Source organism: Nanorana parkeri, unplaced genomic scaffold (assembly GCF_000935625.1).
Source record: "Nanorana parkeri isolate BGI_ZX_2015 unplaced genomic scaffold, ASM93562v1 scaffold93, whole genome shotgun sequence".
NCBI classification, from domain to species: Eukaryota; Metazoa; Chordata; class Amphibia; order Anura; family Dicroglossidae; genus Nanorana; species Nanorana parkeri.
The window spans coordinates 448075-470850 of NW_017306361.1; the positions used below are offsets into that span (position 1 = coordinate 448075).

The 22776-nt window shown below is 39.7% G+C and overlaps 1 protein-coding gene across 2 annotated transcripts in view; it reads right to left on the reverse strand.

Annotated features, from left to right (window-relative positions):
• Window positions 1–6481: 6481 nt before the first annotated feature.
• Window positions 6482–22776, reverse strand: part of MAMLD1 (mastermind like domain containing 1) — a 183606-nt gene continuing 167311 nt past the window's right edge. For both annotated transcript variants that reach the window (XM_018552616.1, XM_018552617.1), the window contains exons 3-5: window positions 12716–12853; window positions 9012–9093; window positions 6482–8285 (exon numbers count right to left, since the gene is read on the reverse strand). In XM_018552616.1, coding sequence (XP_018408118.1) covers window positions 7261–8285; window positions 9012–9093; window positions 12716–12853 — 1245 coding nt within the window. In that variant the 3' untranslated portion in view covers window positions 6482–7260. The remainder of the gene's footprint in view (window positions 8286–9011; window positions 9094–12715; window positions 12854–22776) is intronic.

Here is a 22776-nt window from a genome sequence, read left to right on the forward strand (position 1 = left end):
CACTAAGAGCCAGTAAACCTCTGCTATAAACACTTATGCTGACAGTGATCATGCTGATAGGAGGAGAGAGCAAATGGTATTATCGTATTAGTATGCTGCTGCTCTTTCTTTGTCCAATCTGGTGGCTGGGAGTGCATTTTTCAACTGAGCTGTGATGCTGCTCCTGCTGCTGCAGTGAATGTTGGAAATTGTGCTCTGCTGGTTAACATGAGAGTCTGAACAGAATTACAAATCATTTTGCAGATAAAATGTAATTTGTCTGTTTAGCCACTTGTCTGATATCTTTTCACCGTTTACAAGTGTTGCATTTTTTATTTGCATAAGGGTACAAGCACAACAGAGGCTGCGTTCCAGAGCGATCTGCAAAAATAGTGCTTGAAGTATTTTTGCAGATGCCCTGGACTGGAACGCAAGCACTAATGTGTCTGCGTTCCGGGTGCAGTCGATCGCACTGCAGGCTGGGGGGGGGGGGGGGGCATGGCTGCAGTGCCATTGACTTCAATGCACCACCACGCCCCTTCCCATCACTGAACGCAGGGAGCAGGGCAGCTTGCGTTCCAGAGGCCGAACACTCTGGAACGCAGCCTTTGTGGTGTGAACTAGCCCTAAGGCCAGGTGGAGGGACAGGCAGCAGCAAAAACTTAACTGTTGAATCCTACAGCCATAGGCAACCCACCCTTCCTCACATCTTCTTCTGATGCAGTCTGTAGAGGCTCTGGGAATCTCTACTTTCTAGTGCTGCTCATGCCCTATTTTCCTCCTCCTCCTTTTTAGCTAGTCCCACCTTAGGCCCAATCAACTGGCTGTGACTTGTTGGTGGAATTATTTTAGCAATGTTCTTTCCACAGCCAATCCACAGACCTCTGTGGTGTTTTAGGGCTTTTTAATGTATCTGCTCTTGGAGAAGAAAGAAATGTTCACAAACTACCCCCATGCCCAGCGTCTTCATACCAGCTTTGCCAAACACCCCTTTACGTGAGTTTGTGGCCTCTGCTACACCACAGTGCCAGGTACCCAGCTGCCATTATTATGCAAAGTCGTCCATATGCCAGCCGCCATAATTTTACAAAGAAGTCCATCTCTACCCTCCACCAGCATGTGGAATGCCATGAGACAGAGGAGGAATACGAGGAGTATAAGGAGGGTTGTAGTTCAGGTGGTGAGGAGGAGAGTTGGGGTGTTGGCAGTGAGGAGGAGGTGGTAGGTTGGGGTGCTAGTGGTAAGGAGGAGGAGGGTTTGGGGTGCTGGTGAAATGCAGATAAACTAAATTAGTAAACAAAACATGAGATTGTACTTACGGGATTGAGCTTTGAGCGGTGACTACTTTACAACACACAGGAACCATGGGAATCAAAAGTAGTCACCCTCCAGAAGGACGGACAGTGTCAGCACGAATTCAGAGATGATTTGAGGATCTACAGCTGAGTGATACACATATCAGATACATTTTTGTTAATAGTAAAGGTATTTGAATGTAGTTGTAAGATTTAACTCCAGAGTTTAGTGTCACTTTAATCAAGGAGTGGGAGGTCAACGGTCTATCAAACAGGATTTTGTTTTCAATATGCCCAGTGCTTTTTTTAACTGAATAAAATAAATATATACTCTAATATTATGTCCTGTGTTTTTGTGTACATACACCCTAATGCACATTCATATTATACAGAAATTCATTTAATCCCTTTTAACAATACACAATATACAGTAAACAGTGTCCATATACATAAATTATTTTAAAAGTCCACCCCCACAGTGCAAGATCCTCTTGTGCTCTTAATATACAGTAATACATTTATTCATGATAAAAACACCTCTGTGCCACCTTTATTAAAAGGTGCACTCAATAGATCCTAGTTGACCACTTTTTTATTAAGTAAGGTAAAACTGCATTTTTTTAAATCTTTACCAGCAATATTTCTCATCCACCATCTCCTCCTGCAGACAAATAATGTACTCCACTTATTCGCCTTATGTTTACTTCACCTACGATTGGTCATTCACAGTTTCAAGTTCAGTTACATAGTATAACATCCTTTTAAATTTCATCTGTCATGCGAACTCCTTGGTGCCATTTGAGGTACTTACTGAGAGATACCTTATCCCTCCTGGATGCCTTTTTCAATATCTGCAGCTCTCCCATGCCTTCAGGTCTCAGTTTCCTGGTGGTGGGATTCAACTCACCGCTACATCACTGGAATCTCTTGCAAGGACGGAGGGATTGTTGAAGCCTGCCTCATGCTTTTATCGCACTTTACAGACATTGACTACCCCCACTCTGCTGACATTACAAACCAGGTGGAGAGTGGACATCCCCGACCTGGATGTTGATAATTGGGAGGCGATCTAGGATGGGCCCTTTACACTATTAGTCGCAGTGCGAGATAAAATGGTTCAGTTTAAGATTCTCCATAGGGCTTACTTCACCCCCCACCGCCTGAATAGAATTAATCCATCTCTCCCTCCTTCTGGAGATGCCCCTGCCCTGAGGGCAATTTCTTTCATATTTTTGGGGAATGTCTCCTACTAGCATACAAGCTTGATAATATAGCTTACATATCCAGGGTCACCTCTCTGCATCTTATCCCGTCCCCGACCGTATGCCTAGGATTGGTGGAGGATTCGGCTCCAACCAATTCTGAATGCACACTTTTAGGCCTGACTTTGTTCTGTGCCTGCAAGGCAATTGCTATGTGCTGGAAGAAACCTGCTCCCCCTACTGTGTTATTCTGGAAGAAACTGGTTAATGACAACATGCCTTTGTTCCAAGACACTTATGTTCACAGAGGATGCCCAGATAAATTTAATAAGGTCTGGGACAGTTGGTTAGAATATTCGGATTCTGCAGTAGATACAGACTCCTGAGGTCTAGGAGAGTTGCTAATTCTTTCCATGGGACATAGATATATTTGGGTTATTGCTGTGATACCTGGTTATGAGTGGTCCCATGTTTCACTAACGGACTCTCCCCCCTTTATTTACTTTTTTTATTTATTATTTTTCTTTTATTTCCAAGACTTATCCCTGCATGTATATCTGGTGCCTTGTCTCGCTAGGTGAGCTACCTTGGGAACAGCTCCATCCACCGGTACTGTGCTAATTTTCCCCTTTATTTTAATTCCCCTTGCTGTTTTCTGTTTTGTCGGCTGCATTGCTATGTCTGGTGCCTATGTTTTTGGGTACGAATAGGATGGGCTGTTTGTATTTTCAATATGTGAAACAATAAAATATTTTCTCAAAAAAAAAATGTCATCTGTTAAAACATTAAACTCACTCAGATCTCCTAGTGCCATACCCTGCACTAGTTTGAGCATCATTCCAAATTCCCCTCTATTCTGAGCAGTGTGTGGACTTCCAGGCAGCGCGATGATGTCACTAGACCCTTTATGCATTTTGTGATATCTGAGCGGGGTCCAATGAAATGCAACCCAAAGCAGGTCAAACATAGCCACTGGACGATTATTTACTCTACCCCACTGAAGTCAACAGGGAATTGCTATACTTTGTTTGACATTCGTTTTAAATGCACATGATTACACAGATGGGTTTATTCATTGACAACCACCACTGATCAAGTCAGTGATAGCAGTAGGCCTGGAGAGAAAAAAAAACCCAGTCCTGATATAAACAATTTGACCAACCCACCCCTGTTTATGTGGCAGTATATCCCTGAGTCTTACTGCTACGGGGTCCAAGCACAGAATATGCATAGAGTATAGTGAGCTGTATAGTGAGCTTTGGACATTACAAAATGATAAATACCACAATTGCCAGATGGCCAGTTTGCACCTAACAAGAACACAGCATGCACTGGCTACCGCAACTGATTTTTTTTCCATTTATGATCTAATCCAACAACTATTTCACCTTAGAAGGCTTTTAAAAATTGCATTATTTCTTTTTAGTCAAATAGTCAATTACTAACGAAAAGCCCTTTGTGGTACATGGACATATTACATGCTCTTTTCAACAATGGAGTATTATCAGCAAGATTAAATAGTGCTTCTATATAGCTGCCAAAACCATAACCCCAGAGGCTAAGAGGTAGAACTTTATTTCAGGTGCAAAAATAGCTCTAAGTAATAGATACTTGAAATTAAGGATATACTTATTGGCATAACATTTAACCACATCACTGCTGGTGTGCTGACCAAACAAATGGAAAATTACAGAGAAGCTTATCCAAGATATATACAGTATATTATCAAGTCACGCTGCGTTTTTCTCCTTTACAGCAGTAACTGCTTACTGAATGTTACAATTTAGGAATCAATCATTTTCTAGTTATTGATAGGGTGCAATGTATGTAATGGATAGTTTGTTGTCTGGAATCCAGAGAAAGCAGCAATTTGTCTGAAACAGGTTACTTCAGTGTCAGGTAAATACATAAAGCCAAACTGGTGTCAATCCGTATATAGTTCTTAACTTAAAATAGATCTAAACCCTAATGGGATGATAAAACTTTGTGCATCATATACATTAAACACCTGCCATTTTTTTTCTCTTAAAATACTGTTTTCACTTTTTTTTTATCATCCTGCATTCCATCACAGTGCTGCTGATTTACTATAGCCTTTTAAAACCATGTTCTGTCTCGCTCCAGCATTGACTTTACATCATTGCTCTGTACCAGCTTGCTGATAGTAACAACTGTAGGCAACAGGCGCATCGTAGGAGTACAACTTAAGCAAGTGCCCATCCATAACTGGATGTGCCTGTACAAGGACCTTCATATTCTTTTAATAAATGCTAGATATCTAAAGCCACACTTCTGGTTGGCCACACTCCCAATAGGGAGATTCACCCTCTCTAACTGCCCTGGTGAGCATTGTTTCAAAAAGTGATGTGTGAATTCTAAATGTTACAGTTGTGACTATAACGTGGACAAATCAACCAATAGGGGCACATGTTCCAAGGACAACATTTAAAGACATGATTTCCCTCACGTTGGATAGATGTTGTGTCTTTGGGATAGAAAGGAAAGGCCCCCTACAGCAAAAGAACAATTAGAAATAAGGTGCTGGATTCAAATGGTCAGAAGATCATTCAGATCACAATAAGGCCCATTGCCTCTGGTAGGGCTACTCTTGACAAAAAACTGGGTGTCCCTCAAGCAAGGGGCCTAGGTTTAAAGATTCAGATGTATAAAGTCTAATGAGAGCACCAAACCTGTTTGTTTGGAGTTCTAATTAGACTTTATACAAGCAAAATTCACCTTACAGGAGTTTTCACTGATCCATACATTATTCAAAACTAAAAAAAAAAAGGTTTTGGCAATAGAAACATATGAACTTTTAGGCAGCCCTGCTGTATTAACCAAACACAGACATATTTTTTTCCCTGGCTCTTTATTATGGTATGAAGAAAAACATCATTGATTCTGTGCTTGATGCAGACATTATATTACAAATGTATTACAGAAATATGGTGCGACTATTAAAATATGATTACACAAAAGTATGAACATTAAAGGTTTACAGTACAGTGGATTTTTTTTATAAACAGACTTTTAAATATACATAGGACAATATTAGCTGACAGAAAACATCATAGACAAAATTGACAAAATTTATGTCTAGGCTTTTTCTTCAAAACCTTTTTTTCAGGAAAACATACTTGCAAAAAAAGCCTTAAAACCAGGAACCAGTCACCTTTATGCTACAAATATATACAGAGGTGTGCAAACCTACAATGTTTTTGAAATCAAATTTTAGACGAGCATTTAAATCGGGTTGGCTTTTGGTTTTATATTTCCATACGGGCATACAAAATGTAATTCATACCATTATGCCACCTTTGTTACACCATTTTTTTTAAAACTAGGCTGCAATCATTACAAGGCACACTAGGCCCTTGTGAGTTGGCACCTGTTGGATCTGGGGATCCATTTTCTTCCTATTCATATATTCTGACAATTTTCTATAAAACATTGATGCATCTTCTATAACAACATACTGTTGGGGTTGTCAGGCTGCTGAAAGGGATGCCAGGCCCATAAATACATTTTTACTGACAGCTATGGTGCATCGCACCACATTTTGGTCCAAAATAGCAGCTACAGGGGGTCATGGCATGTAGGAAACCTGCAGTGTCCCAAAATCATTGATTACGTTACATTCAATACCAGGGCTGACACAGAGACCTTTAGCTGCCACTACTGAATTATTAAAGGACTGGGGGAATTATGTCAGTATTACACCACAAATAAATATGGAGAGCAAAGTAACTTTGTTGGAACAGAGAACCACTTTTCCTTAATTTTTACTGATCTGCTCAGTAGAATGTAAAAAGTCACAAAATAAATGGATATTTTTAACATGAGAGTTTCCTATGTGATCCCTACAAGCTTAAAAAGACTGCAATTATTTTACAGACTCCACCGCCTCCTAGTTTAAGCTACCCATAGACATTATACAGATAAATGTCTAAAAACAAACGAACTACAGTTCATTTTAAACGGATCATTTACCTTCCAAAAATGATTTTCATGTTTGCTTGCATCACCCTATTTAAGCATACAGTCACAACTGTACACCTCTTCAAGAAACTCTATTGCAGCATTTAACACTTGCTGAACACTGTGGGAAGTTCCCATTAGCAAGGCACAAAACACTTTTGTTCAACACCCTTTTGCAACAGGTCTGTGGACCTCAGTATAACTTTATGTTGTACATTTTAATGTACAGAGAGCTGTAAAACCCCAAACTAGACAACTGCATTGATATGCTTGCATATACAAGGCCATTTTTTTAACAGACTGCCAGTATATTTACTGATGGCTGGAAATCCTGCATACCAGATCTGTGGCAAGATTTTACCTGGCATCCGGATTTAATTTTTTCGCTCACAGGCTTCTGTTCCTGGAGCTGGACTACAGAAAGTTTATTATTTAATATATCAAGTATTTAAAGGGCAAATGTATGGCATGCATTGTATTCAGTTTGCTTTGACACCCCTACCTTTTGTTATGTGAAAAGACATAACAGTTATTTAGACTGTAATACATAGTATTACTGGAACTAATGATAATATTTGCATATTTAAAACAAGGTATTATAAATGAAATTCCTATAATGTAACAAAACATTATGCTATATTTTATGTACAATCACACACAGAAGTAGAAGTACTTCTATTTATTTTTGGAGAAAAAAAAACATAATTTAAAAAATATTTAAATATTTACAGGCATCAGAACAAGTGTCAGCATTAACCACGTATTTCAAGTCACGTGATTTATGGATATGTTAGAACCACCCTGGGCTACACTGGTCCTGGATTTTGACTGTGCTGCCCTAAAATGTCATCAAGAATTGTCAAGTTGTTTAGCCAGTCTTCGTCAGTACTGCTGGTATGACCTCCCTTCATTAGACAGTCAATAAAGTCTGCTTCATTGCAGTTAGCAGATAAGACAGAGTTACTCTGTGCTGTTACAAAGTCATATTGGTGGAGATCTGCCCCAGAACCAAGTCTTTCGAAAGTTTCAGGGGTTTGGACTGAAGTTGGACCATATGAAGGTGGACCAAGCTGACCAGGGTTCATTTGGTTAAATGTGGAAACACCTTGTGGCATGGTTTTCATTACATTGACAGAAGCTAGCTGACCTCTGGATAAACTGTTTCCAAGGTTAGGATTGTTCAAGGACCCTAATCCTGGATTTGCCTGGGGCAGACCAAGTTTTTGCATTTGTCTTACTTGAACCCCAGGAGCAATCTGGTTAGGAGGAACCACTCCCTGGTGGGGAAACTGCTGGCTCACCATGTTTGGTCTGACATTTTGTTTGGTGAACAGTGGATTGTTTGAAAATTGCTGCATGCTGGGATCCATTTGGGTTTGACCTGGTATTCTTGAAACACCAGTCTGAGTCCACATCTGAGAAGAAGGGTTGACATAGACATTGGGAATTCTTGATATGTTGGACTGTCGTAAGTGTTGCTGAGCTCCAGAATGGGTTATTAGTGAGCTGGAAGTATATCCAGACAATGTCATTCCTGGCCGAACAGTGGATTGGCTGTGCACAGTTTGGCAACCAGAGGGCATGCTCAGTGCATTCTGGTTCTGCCTAAGTGGCATATTAAAATCTGAAGATCCTGGGAAGATTCCTTGTGGTTTACCAGTGTTGTGCGGAATCATTACCATTGTCCCACTGTTCTGATTTATTGTTGATGGTGTCATTCCACTTCCCATATTGGTCTGAATCAGCCCTTGTGTCGATGTCATCATTCGGTGGCTCTGTGGAGGTGTTGGCATGGGCTGAACACAATCTGTACGAAGATTTTGTGGAATAGCTGCAGAAGAAAAAGCACATGTTAAAATGTATATTTAGGCAGAAGATTTCTACTAAACAGTTGACCAACTGCACTCTTGCATAACAACCTACGTTTTCGATTAGTCATCATCACCCATTGTCTTGAAATATGCAACTATAAATGTGCACAAAATATACATGAAAGTGTACTTCTGCTTTTGTAGCAGACAGTAGACAGCAAATCAGGAGAATAGGGTAGGTTGGTGTTTTTTGCTCTCGCTGTTTTCAGTTATTAGTAATTTAGTCCTGTCACTAATTTGTATGCATGCTTTCCTGACAGTGCTCCTGACAGTGCTAGAAATATAGGATGGGTGAGTCATTTAGATGGTAACTGATGTTTTGGTTAAGCATTAAAAAAGGATTAGAAAAACTAAAATAAAAACTAAACTACCTTCCCCTCCAGCTTTGTGGTATTATTTACATTATAACCACACTGAATGTAATATTTTATATGCCAGAAGGATAATAGAATTCTTTTCACCATCCTCCTTAGGTATCTTCAGAAATCAAATATTTAAGTGCACTTGGAAAAAAAAAACTGAGATGTCAAACAGCTCCTATATATGTATTTCAGTGGTGTAATTAACTGCTTGACTATAGTTCAACGTCTTATTCTATTGACTATTGAGGTGAGTCTGAAGTAAAAGGTTTATTCTGTGTACACATTCAAAGCATAATACTTGCTTTAAACTGTTTTCCCACTTACACTGAAACTGGTTCATTTGCTGTGCTACAAATGCATTGCGTTGTTCAGATGTCATGGCCATCATATTTGGTCTTGGTTTCACCTGAAACACAGATAAAATATATCAGTACTATAAATGTATAAATGCATGTAAATATCCACAACTAAAATAACAAAGTGCAAACTTCATGTAAAAGATTTTAGCAATGATCCAACCACAACATTGGCCTGCTCTCCAGGTCAGGTATCTACACGTGATGCCTATTTATTGTGCAGCACCACTTGCTCATGGGTGCTATTACCTGATTGTGTGTTATTGCCTGTGGCATCCTAAGTGATGAATTATATCATGTGGAGTGGAGTGACACATTACATTTCCCTGGCATTAGGAACTACTCATAGCAACATAATTCAATGCTTAGAATGCAAAACGAAGGAATGCATGGACAGTGAAAAGGATGCACTACAGGTTTTACAAAACAAGTCTGAATCTGTTAGTAGCTTAATTTAAGAAATCATTATATTGACACATATTTTAGGGTATTGGTCTGCTTTAAACTATTTTTCATAAGGTCAATGAAAGGAAATCCTTAATACTAAATATGGGTATTAATCGTGAAACCTGCACCCTATTGCAATCTAACTTTCCATATGCTTGGGTATCTCAAAGCCTACCATATTTAGGTGAGTGGATAAGTTAGCAGCGTTTAAAATGTATGTTATCCCAAAAATATTATATTGCTTTAGAGCCTTACCACAAAGATTTTTTGGAGACTTCAACGATTAACTGGTAAAGTAGTAAAGTAGTAAAGAAGGTAAAAAAAGTAGGGTCTCCCGCCGAGTTTAAAAAACAAAAATTATTTTAAAAAACTGTCCCATATGTACAAATGGGAAGATGATCTTTCTATCTCATTCACCACGCATCAAAGGGAACAAGCTTCGAGGGCTAATGGCTCTCATTCTTGTTGTATAGACCATTGGGAAGTTTCATAAAAATTATTTCAAAATGGTATCTTACTCCTCTTTATCTAAAATGTTCCCATTGCATTCTTCCTTATGTTGGAGAAAATGCAGTCAACCGGCTATAAACTCTGAACAATCATTTCATCATAAAAGGAGTCCATGGATCTCTTTTTCTAATAATAATAAGGCTTCTGTAAAGACATTTTGTTTGTTATTTCTTTTTTTTTTTTCAGTGTTATCCAGATTTAGATTAAGTTTTAAATGTAATCTTTGTAGTTTCCCTTAAGTCTTTTCTTTGTCATTTTCATTTTCCTTCCACCTCTTATGTCCATTCTCTTCCTCCGTATTTCCTCCCATTCCTACTTCCCTCTCCTTATCTATCCTCTTTCTCTCCTACTTGCAACACCCACTTCCCACTTATTATGTAGGTCTTTCCCCAACAGGATAAATAAGCTTTAATGTCTCGCTCATACTCCCAGCAATATAACGATTTAGTCGATCATATATTCACTCAGGTCCAGATCTTCACTATCATATACTGTCCTTTCTTTTTCTCTTCATTAAAATGTTACACTTTATGTGTACATTACCTTTCCTTCACTTTTTGGCTATGGTGTTGCAGTCCGGCATCTTTCATGATAGTATTATTTGCGGATATATATATAAATAAAGGACCTTCAGCTAATTCCAGCTTGAAAATCAAACAAGCATATACTGTTAATGACCACTGTGGCATTTGTTGTCATTTTTATAAATAAAGTGATTAACTACTACTAAGGATGCACTGATACCGGTTTTTCGGTATCGAGTACGAGCACTGATAAGGAAGCCAGTCGGCATGAAATGACTCGCCACCCAGCTTCCCGATTAGCAGAAGGCAGAGTGTAATGACTCGCTACCCGGCTTCCTGATACCGGAAGCTCAAGTATCAGGCTAGGCATCGGGGCATTTGACTAACTAACGGTAACAGTAACGGTGCATCCCTAACTATTATTATTATTCTAATAACATGAGTTCTGCAATGCAAATTGCTACTCCTGTTACAATGTATCTTCTTGGAGAAACTAGTTTGGAGTTGCCTTTAAACATCCTAAATGGACACAAAATTACCTAACAAACTGCAGGGATAAACAGTAGGTGTGCATTAATGCCCCCCCCCTCCTCCCCTTTCCATAGTAGCACCTACTTACCTTTACTTTTCTCTCCCAGTACTGGGAGAAAATAAAATCCCGGTACTTCCAGATATAGGGAAGCATGCAAATTAGTCTATGTCAGCGTTTCTCAACCTTTTATCTCTTTAATGGCATCCTTAAAAATATGCAAAATCTTGAGGCACCCCCGTTTAAAATGTAAGGGGAAACCCCCACGCAAAAGAACACAAAAAAGTGGGGTTCCTCCCTTTGCAAAGTCCTCCCTTCAAATCAGGAGCCACTATTCACATCAGAATTCTCCCTTTCACATCAGAATCCCCCTTTACATCACTAACCCCCTTTTACACTAGAATCCTCCCTTTCACATCAGTAGTTCCTCTCACATTAGAAGCAACCTCCTTTTACACAAAGTGCCCCTCTTTTCACATCACAAACCCCCCTGCACATCAGGAGCCCCCCTTTTACATCAGAGTTCCCCCTTCACAGTCCTACCATCATAAAATGTTGAGGCCCCCCTAAGGAAGCAAGGAGGCACCCCGGTGTACAATGGCACCTTGGTTGAGAAAGGTTGGTCTATGTGACAATGCCATGCTTGATGGCAGGCTCGGCATTGTCCCATTGAGACAGGGGAAGTCTTTAGCTCTGTGTAAGCTCTAACTGGAGAGAATGGTATTTGCTTCTGGCAGCTGCACAGAAGCAGGAGAGTAAGGGAAATGTGTATATATAGCTCCAGAGCAGGGTTTGAAAATGAACCATGCAGGCTAAAGCAGCAGGTTCCCCTTAGGTCAGCAAAGTTGCATGCAATATGGTGTTTTGTTTTCATAGACAGTTTCACACCAGCAAATGGATCCCAAAGAGATAATAATTTTGTGTACAAGCTTGTTTTATCCTTGTAATACTACATGTTGGAAAGTACCATTCAGTGTAAAAATAACCAGTGTAGGTCAATTCAATTTACTTTAATAATATTGTTTTTGGTGGTTGTGGTTTTCTGGTAATTCCTCTCTTATAGGATTATTGTAGCACAATTCTAGAAATACATTCTGTTTTCTTTAGTTTCAAATTGTATGCAGTAACCCATGCCAGCCATTTAAAGCTTCAGCAGCTCCTAGTGTAGTAGTAATAGAGCCAGTTAGCTCAAAAAAGCAGCACCACGTGAGATGATTTTACATTAAGTTTCTTTATTCTGCTTTTTCTATTGGGACCTTTAGAAAGATTAGGGAGTAATAAAGTTTGCAATTTAGCAGACGAGAGTGCTAGTTCCATTCCCTCCCCACTAAATGGACTTCTAATTGCTGTATACTGTAACACAGTAAATGCTGGTCTCTACCAGGGGCGCTACTTGGAGACCTTCTCACATAATTATTGTGCGTTATAAAGTTCCATTATCCTTTTACTTATCATTACAAAGTAAAGCTTCCAGTATGGACAACTGAACACCACAACACATTGCACTCTATTATAATACAACATTGTACTGTATTTTTTGTGTTTTTAGAAATAAAATTATACCTTTTTCGAAGCATAATTTTGGCTTCCTTTTGAATTCCCTCACACATTTCATAAACAAGTTTCTCCAAGGTGGTGAGAAAAGAAAGGATTTGTACAAACCTGCTGCCTCCTCATTATTTGCTCCTTCAGGATTGCATTGCGTATATAGCCATTAGCTGTGAGAGGAGTAGGCCCGGGGCCTGCACTTGGTATGGAGCCTCCTTCTTGCATTCTGGGAACAATTCCAGCATTTGGATCCTGCCAGCAGAAAAGAAAGAGAAAAAAATGTAAATAAATCATATGAGAACAATTACTAAGCCGAAATCCCATCATATTTTGCAACGTTTTTACTATTTAATGTTCTTTTCAGTCAACTTTCTTCTCCGGATCTGCCTTTTTGTATGAAATAATATCTCTAAGAATTTTAAGAGACTGGAAATTGTCCTGTGTGTGTTATGGAAACAGGTCTCAGACAGTACGAGACATTGAGATTTCACGTTTAAAACTATTTCAAATATAACTCGCATTCGAAACCTTGCAATAATATGGAGGCTCTAAAATATAACAAACTTTAAAACACGATAGGTCATCACACATTCAAACTCAATGGGGGTGATTTACTAACCTTATAAACACGCCACAAACACGCCATGCAAAAACACGCCTGAATTGTGCGCACATAGGCGTATTGCACAAAAGCGTGTTAATAGGCGTGAATCAATGCTGGTAATGCACACGCCTGTTAATGCTGTCAACACGCGCGGATGGCGCGTTATCATCTACGCGTTAGGCACTACTTCCTGGCTGCCGCTTAAAGGATTGCCTCATGAGGATATTTAATGGCATTATAATTGTTGAAATGGAAATATATTGCTTATTGTAACCTGACATTTTAGTTTAAACTGCTTACTGTTTCTGAGCCACTTCTAAGGAGGTGAAATATCTAATTCTAACATTCATTATCACAATGCCCATGGCTCAGAGCTACTGTCTTGCAGCACCTGTGCCCCTGGTTCAAATCCTGCCTCAAATGACATGTACATGGACTTTGAACATCCTCCCTGTGCTTGCATAGCCCTTCTAAACATCAGCATATATGATTGTGGAAAGAGAATAATTTTGCTTATTATTGGGATGCATGGATGGATGGATGGATGGATATGATAATGCCCTTGGGGCAGCCCGGTAGCTCAGGGGTTAGGACAACTGGCCTTCAGCATGTGTTTCTCAGGTTCAAATCATGGCTCAGGTGACATGCACATGGAGTTTGCACATTCTCCCTGTGCTTGCAAATCCCTTCTCCAAATACTCCAACCACCAGCATATATCATTGTGGAAAGGGAATAATCTTGCTTATTATTGGAGCATTTCTGCCACTTGTTTGCCATGATCTAACAAGATTCATGAACAGTAATCCTTCAGGGCAGCTTAGGGGTTAGAACAACTGCCCTACAGCACCCGTACTCCCTGGTTCAAATACCATCTAGGACACCTTCCACAAGGGTTTCATCCCACACTCCAAAGACATGTAGGAAGGTTAATTGACTCCTTGGTCCCCCAAAAGCACAGATTGATGTTCATAATGATAAAGCACACCAAACATTTCCTACACTACATACATAATCATAAATTGCTTGAGGATTATAATAAATTTAATGTTGGAAGAGCCTATTGGACATGGTAAGGGGAACTACAACTGTCAGCAGTACATATTGTCCCTGCTGACTGGTAGTCATCTATATACATATAGAGAGATGTGTATCAATATGTATGTGCATAGATACGCACATGTATGTGCATTGCATATACATGCAACGCATGCACACACACACATATATCATGTATATAATACACATGTATATGTGCATTGCAGGCACATGTATATTGTATGCAGACACATACATACAATGCATGCACACACAAATATATACCATCTGTGTGTGCATGCACACAATGCACATGTTACATACACTGTATATGTGCACATTGTATGTGTGTATATATATATATATATAAAGCTGCATATACATATTCACAGTAAGTGAGGATAAATTGTTGGCCAATGATAAAAGTTGATTTTTTGTACATTTCAACATAGTGTGTGTGAAAAAAAAAAAGATTTAAGACAGAAAAATATGCACATTACACCTTTGTGAAAAAAGCCATGAAATAATTAAAAACAGCATCACAAAATAAAAACATACATACAAGTCCATAGTTTGGCAGCATCAAAGTTTCACTAATTGACAGCAGGTGAGACTAAATTGTTGGATGAAAGAAACCAAGACAAATATCACTAGCTCCTTCTACACAAGTATGGCAATACAAAGAGGATGTTGAACAAAACACAAGCGCACACACACATACATATATTGGTGAATATGCATGTTACACCTGTTGGGAAATAAGGGTGTTAAAAAAAAATGCAGAGGTGTATAAATGCTACCAATACGGCAGTGTGTTCTCAACCAGCATGATCTATTGGTGGAATGTATACACCTCTGCAGTGTGTTCCCTCCCTGCCTGATCTATTGGTGGAACTAAATTGTTGGATGAAAGAAACCAAGACAAATATCACTAGCTCCTTCTACACAAGTATGGCAATACAAAGAGGATGTTGAACAAAACACAAGCGCACACACACATACATATATTGGTGAATATGCATGTTACACCTGTTGGGAAATAAGGGTGTTAAAAAAAAATGCAGAGGTGTATAAATGCTACCAATACGGCAGTGTGTTCTCAACCAGCATGATCTATTGGTGGAATGTATACGCCTCTGCAGTGTGTTCCCTCCCTGCCTGATCTATTGGTGGAATGTATACGCCTCTGCAGTGTGTTCCCTCCCTGCCTGATCTATTGGTGGAATGTATACGCCTCTGCAGTGTGTTCCCTCCCTGCCTGATCTATTGGTGGAATGTATACGCCTCTGCAGTGTGTTCCCTCCCTGCCTGATCTATTGGTGGAATGTATACGCCTCTGCAGTGTGTTCCCTCCCTGCCTGATCTATTGGTGGAATGTATACGCCTCTGCAGTGTGTTCCCTCCCTGCCTGATCTATTGGTGGAATGTATACGCCTCTGCAGTGTGTTCCCTCCCTGCCTGATCTATTGGTGGAATGTATACGCCTCTGCAGTGTGTTCCCTCCCTGCCTGATCTATTGGTGGAATGTATACGCCTCTGCAGTGTGTTCCCTCCCTGCCTGATCTATTGGTGGAATGTATACGCCTCTGCAGTGTGTTCCCTCCCTGCCTGATCTATTGGTGGAATGTATACGCCTCTGCAGTGTGTTCCCTCCCTGCCTGATCTATTGGTGGAATGTATACGCCTCTGCAGTGTGTTCCCTCCCTGCCTGATCTATTGGTGGAATGTATACGCCTCTGCAGTGTGTTCCCTCCCTGCCTGATCTATTGGTGGAATGTATACACCTCTGTAGTGTGTTCACACCCAGCATGATCTATTGGTGGAATGTATACACCCTTGCAGTGTGTCCACACCCAGCCTGATCTATTGGTGGAATGTATACACCTCTGCGGTTTGTTCACACCCAGCAGGTGTGTTGTGCAAAGCCCTGCATGAATTGCAAGGTGATGTTGTGTAAATCAGCTGTACGTTGTGTTGCTTGCATTGATGAATGCAGGAATGTAAATGCATGAGCTAACCATTTTTGTCTAAACTGTGATGCACCCATGTTTTTGGGACATTAATTAGGTAGTGCAATAAATACTGAAAGTATCTCCATAAGTGGAATGAGGAACACTTAAAAACTGCCAAGAGGAAATAAGCTGCCATTAACAAACACCTCTGGACAGTACAGAATGATTGTAATAATAGTTGCCTGAGAACACACTTCTAAAAACTATGCACCAGTCGCGCGTGCTTATTCTTTTTACCAAGAAATTGTGAAAAACCGGCGTGCTTGTGTTTCTGAGCTTAAGAAGCGTGTGAACGGGCGTCCACACATGCGCAGTTGGCTCATGCAGACCTAAACACGTCAATGGTGTGTAAGTTCCATATTTTTGAATATTGTTTTTTGCCTTTTCAAAGTGTTTTTTGGAATGTTTGTGGGCATAGAGGTGAAGCAGCATTATATATCTATCATGTGTATGATTATTCCATATATGGCATTAGTGGAAATATGTTTTTAGAGACCTGCATGCCACTATTAGAGCAGCGTGTAGCCTATGGCGCTTGCTACACGACGCGCATATACGTAAATACAAAAACACGCCATTTAGGCGCGAAAATGTGAAACGTTGCGCGTGTTTGTTTGATAAATCTGTTTTGCCGTGTAAACACGCGCCTCATGCGTGCGCGTGTTTAGGTTAGTAAATCACCCCCAATGGGTCTCAACTCAAATCCTGAAAGTCACAAGATAATACTACATTCAGCGTTTGCTAAATCAATATCACACACAATGATTGCAATGAAAATGACTAGGAAAATATGCATTTTAAATCACATTGAAGGGATTATTAATAGCAGGGCAAAAACATTGTTAAACAATGATCCAGAGAAACCACAGTTTTTTAATTACTTAAAAAATATCACATTGGAAATACATCCATTGGAGTTGAGACAACACAACTGCACATTAATATACAGAAGTGTATTATACAAGAAGGAAAAAAGCAAACAATAAAACACTGCGTTTCTTAGTTGTCTTTCTGAGAAATAGGTTAGACCATAAGACGTTGGCAGATGTAGGATAATCACCTAGCCCCCTAGGGGTGTAAATGAGGGTGGGGGTTATGTTTAAAAGGTTATGGGAAGGCTAAAAGGAGGGGGCATGGGCTCTGGTGCAGTTTGTCCATCAGGCCAGTGGGATCTTAGGAAGTCTCTATTGATTGGTGTTTAACTAAGCCAGTTAGGAGAAGTATAGGAGAGAGGGTTACTTCTGTGAGTGTGTAAACTCAAGCCAGAAGAACCAAGTCTTCTTATACCTTTACTCGTTTTTTGTTTTTTTTTAAAGAAGAGGTAAGAGTCTCTGTGGTTTAAATATACAGGTGAAACTCGAATAATTAGAATATCGTGCAAAAGTAATTGCAGTAAGTGCTCCAAAAGGGGCCCAAAGCAAGTACTGAGTACATATGCATGCTTGTACTTTTGAGAGGTCCGATATTGTTCTATGTACAATCCTTGTTTTATTGATTGCATGTAATAATCTACTTTTTTGAGGTTGTGGATTTGGGGTTCTTGGGGTTTTCATGAGCTGTAAGCCATAATCATCACAATTATGACAAATCACAGCTTGAACTATCTTGCTTTGCATGTAATGAGTCTATCTCATATATAAGTTTCACCTTTTAAGTTGCATTAGTGAAATAAATGAACTTTGCACGATATTCTAATTATTCGAGTTTCACCTGTAATAGATTTTGGAGAGATAGAGTGACAAGGGCAGGGGGCTGTTTTTTTCCAGAACATGGGAATGGATGCCCTTCAGGCACTAGGGAGGTGGATGAGAAGAGAGTGTTATGTAGTGCTTTTTGGCGACAAATGGAGCAAGAATGTTGCCAGGCTATCCCCTCAGGGCACCATTAAGTCTTCAAATTAAGGACAGAACTCCTTAGATGTGGATTAGGGACACATGCAGGATTGTGCCAGCAGATTGGCCACATCTCCAAGACATAATGGAAGATTAAATGCCCCTATGGCAAGGCTATGGACATTCAAATATTTACATTAGATTAAATTAAATATTTACACATAAAATATTCTTAATAAACAGTAAAAAGGCTTTGAAACAATCCCTGACCTCTCTAGCTGCAGGTACTTTTCAGTAATTCATTCTCAAAAGATTGGGTTTCAGTTAGTTCCCGAAAGCTTAGAAATATCTGCTGTGTGTTTACATTAGAACTGACGGGCCACCAGGATTTTGCTATAGCAGGAAATTAGTTAAAGGAGAACTATGAGGTGTGTGCTTTTCACTCACCTCATAGTTCTAGCCGACCTGTGACAATGATACAAAACACAAAAATTCCCCAGCCTCAACCTGCCAGCCAGCCTCCAACCAAACAAGTAGCCCTGTCAACAGTATGCGTTAAAATAAGAGGTTTAGTTGCACAAACTTTTGGCCAAAAATATGTAGAAGCCACACTGCTGCGCCAAGGCACCTCTGCAAAGTGTGGTCCTAACTCTATGTATCCGAGTCTCCAAGTGTGAGCATATTAATGAAGTTGATAAATGACATGCAGGTGTACCTGGAGGTAGCCAACTCCTCCTAATAAGGTGCAGGGACACACTGGAGGCCCAGCAACCAAAAATGCATGCACTGGAGGCCCAGCAACCAAAAATGCATGCATTTTTTGGTTGCTGGGCCTCCAGTGCGTCCCTGCACCTTATTAGGAGGAGTTGGCTACCTCCAGGTACACCTTCATGTAATTTATCAACTTCATTAATATGCTCACACTTGGAGACTCGGATAAATAGAGTTAGGACCACACTTTGCAGAGGTGCCTTGGCGCGGCAGTGTGGCTTCTACATATTTTTGGCCAAAAGTTTGTGCAACTAAACCTCTGATTTTAACGCATACTGTTGACAGGGCTACTTGTTTGGTTGCAGGCTGGCTGGCAGGTTGAGGCTGGGACCGTGCTTCTGTTGTGAACTTTAAAAATTAATTTCTCAACAATGCTATAGCTACGGAGGTGAATGGCTTGTTTTAAAGTGATCTAACAGTTATTTACAATATGTAAATACTTTAGTGTGCATAGACAGGGCACAGACTTGTTTAAGGGAAGATTTTATGGAGAGTATTAGAGATTCATTACCACTTAGATAATATTTTAAAACCAGATTCCGGAATTGTTTCTAGAAATGGATGCCTTGTGGTTGAAGTAAAGACTATATTCTTTTTATTGTAAAGTAAAGTTTGTTCCTAGGTCACCTTCTTATTTCTGGAGGTATGATGAGGAATAATTATCAGGGGGGAGATGCAACAAGCTACAAGACTGTGATTATGTAAAGCCAGTGGGGATCTGTCATTTCCCAGGCTGCTGTTTGTAAACAAACAATGCCACTTTAAATGAGTACATCATACTGCTCCGAAACTTCCCATACAGGTTTCAGGCATTCCCAAAGCCTGGTATTTAAAGGATTGGTGTATTTTTATTGTTCCTGCTAAATGGTATTTTTAAAAATCTTTTTTTAATTGGTAACCCAGGGCACTACTTGCAAATTAGCCTTGAAAAGGGCCAGAAAAAGATAACAGGATCTGGCTCTCATAGACTCCAGTGGGGTTCGGGCCTACATTTGGTGTAGGCCGAGTTTGTTGAAGTCCAACAAAGCTAATTTTGCACAGTTTGCTCATTAATATGCAGGCTCTGCTCCTGCCTTAGCTGTGCTGAAAAGTGATTGTGCTTTTTCAATCCTGCTGTTCCTCTACAGGTCTACCAACAAGACTGTTGATTGGAAACAATAGGCTCTGCAGCCTCTAAAGATATGAAACACCATCACATAACAGGGCATGATTTATGGCAAAAAAAAGCATTACCTTTTTACTCCAAATGATAATGTGATTTGGTAATGTTGACATATACGCTATTGCTTTGTGTCAGGTTTACATATGAATGATAGGTCCGCTTTAATATTTTTTAAATGTGTTATAGTGTATTTTTCCCCAATCTGCTAAGTGTAACAGCCTCAAAGCACCGCTTGTCAGAGTTACCTGCCTGCTGCATTTGAAAAATCACTTTTTTATATGTACCTTAGAAAGGCAGAATTCCCCTGCAGGTACTTGGAACTGCTAAAATCACTTCCTTTATTTACCAATGTGTCACTAGGTGAATTCAGTCACCCCTCCTGTGTTGTTGAACATGGCACCTTAAAATATAAGGCGCTTAATGCAAACACTGTACCACAGCCGATATCCAGCTGGCTCGCCGCCTCTGTGTCACATAGTATTTATCATTTTCCAGTCACACTTAGGCTTTGAATAATACGGACCGCCTCTGGGGGAATATTTGAGAAAGGACAGATCCAGTTTGTATACTCTACACATGAAAGAGCCTGCGATGCTGCAACCACCAAGATCCTCGCTGCCTTCTAGTTTTCTCCCTAGACACGGCTTGTTGCATGTGGACGGCCTGCTTTTTGATTGAAGGGAACAAGTTTAACGTACTAAAAACCATTTTGATGTTTTGCTTATGGCTATTGCATTACAAGTCACACAATGGACTCAGCGGAAGTCATCGTGCCCACCATTGTAATTCTTGATCTGTGAAGGCAGCTGACCAACCTGGTCTACAGCTGAATCATTTAAATGTGTATTTGTTAACCTCAAGGTTATACATTTTAGTGCATATTTTTTATGCTTGTTACCCCCAATTTGTGACATCTAAAAAGAAGATTACTTTGTGTTTACAAGGCAAAATGTAATAGAATTTAATAGAATTTTACAATTTAAAGCAAAAGCAAAAACACTTTCAACTGCTTACATTTCAAGGGGCCACTTTATATTATAGAAAAACAACTTTTTCTGAAAAAAAATCATGAAGCAGGATAGCCAAAAATTGCTTTATATAGAAATTATTAATCCTGGAAATGATTATATTATTCTGGGAATAGTTTTGTAGCTTTGGAATTGGAGAATGGTATCTTGTATTTAAAGCACTCACACAGGTATTTTGATTTGTGTCTGGTTCATTTTCAGCTGTTTTAAAGTATATTTCCACTTTTGCAGTCAAATCTAAGAAGCCCCCAATATATTATTGTTATATATTCGAATTCAAAGAGCATACCTAAAAATAAAAAAAATTAAAATATTACTTACTTTTCAGATGTTTCTTTGGAGCAGGCCTTAGGGCAAACTGAAAGCTACTCTGAACAATTTCAAAGTGAGTCTGCCTTCAGACAAATTGGGGACAAAGCAGGTTTAATTAAGAAACAATGCAAGAAGCCAGGCTTCTAGATCTTTAACCCTTGTTAGGACAGGCAGAGTTCAAATCTAGTTTACATAATAATGAAAATCTGCCTGCACAGCACAGGAAGGGTTAAATATGGTATACAGTCTTTCTCTTGCCCTCTCTTTGAAATGACAGAGAATGGGGACAAAATTCAGTTTTGGAGTTCTCAGAAAAGAGTATGTTAAATGGTAAGCAACCATTTTTTATTTTTTATTAAAGTTATGCGAATGTGAAGTTATGTCAAAGGGGCCATGTAACAAATCTAAAATAGGCCCAATTTGGCTGCAAAAGTGGAAATACACTTTAATACCCCTCACTGATCTTAATATATAGAGAGTTTTGCTTTTGTTCGTAAACCGACCAAAATTTGAAGTCCTGTTGCTCCTGACGGCACACTTTTATCCGGCAGCCTTTGATCAGAAAATTGAAGAATCCGAATGGAAAACCTTCAAGAGAACAGTGAAAGCAGCCACTCAGCTGCCATCACTGTTTCAGTATTCTGACATTGACACACCCGCTGCTGTCAGAATACAAAATACACAGCAGGTGATTCGTCTATCCACGCTCTTTAGCATGGATGGAGGTATCCATTACATTTTTTTGTTCAATCTGCTGGCTTCTGCTTAGGATGGCATAGTTGGTCATACAGCCCTGGATAAGCTGGGCTGTCATGCAATGATAAAGTGGAACTTTACAAGTCTCATTAATAAATTACTGGCATGTCACAATGTACAGCAACAGTATTATTTTTCAAAAAGCACTACCAGTTATTATTAAAAGATTCCTCAGTCAGTGACATTGCCTAGGCTGAGATGTCCTCAGTTTGCTGCAGGCAGGGGGAAGCATTTCCTTAATCTCCTCTTCCCCAGTGATCAGACTGCAGTATTGTAACTTTGCAGTAAGTCACAAGATGAGAGGCTGATCTCTGCAAGACAACTGTGAACACTGCCAAGAACTGCACAGACACCATGACATATGACTGTGTCATTTCTAAGCCATCATCTATTTACAGGAAGTTGATGCCGACCCTCTATAATGCTTGAACAAAGATGGCTCTGTCCTTCTGGATAGAAAAGAAAATGAAGGCATTGTCAAAGGGAGTACTATGATCTCTGTGAGCGGTAGTATATGCATGTAATTGTTACTTTTACACTTTACTTAGCATATATGTTCTTCTCAAGAAAAATATATTAGATGATCGGTATGCTTTAAATATTAGACAGGGTGGAAAGAGAAGCAAAATATTTTTTTGGGGGGGGGAGGGGGGGGGTCGGGT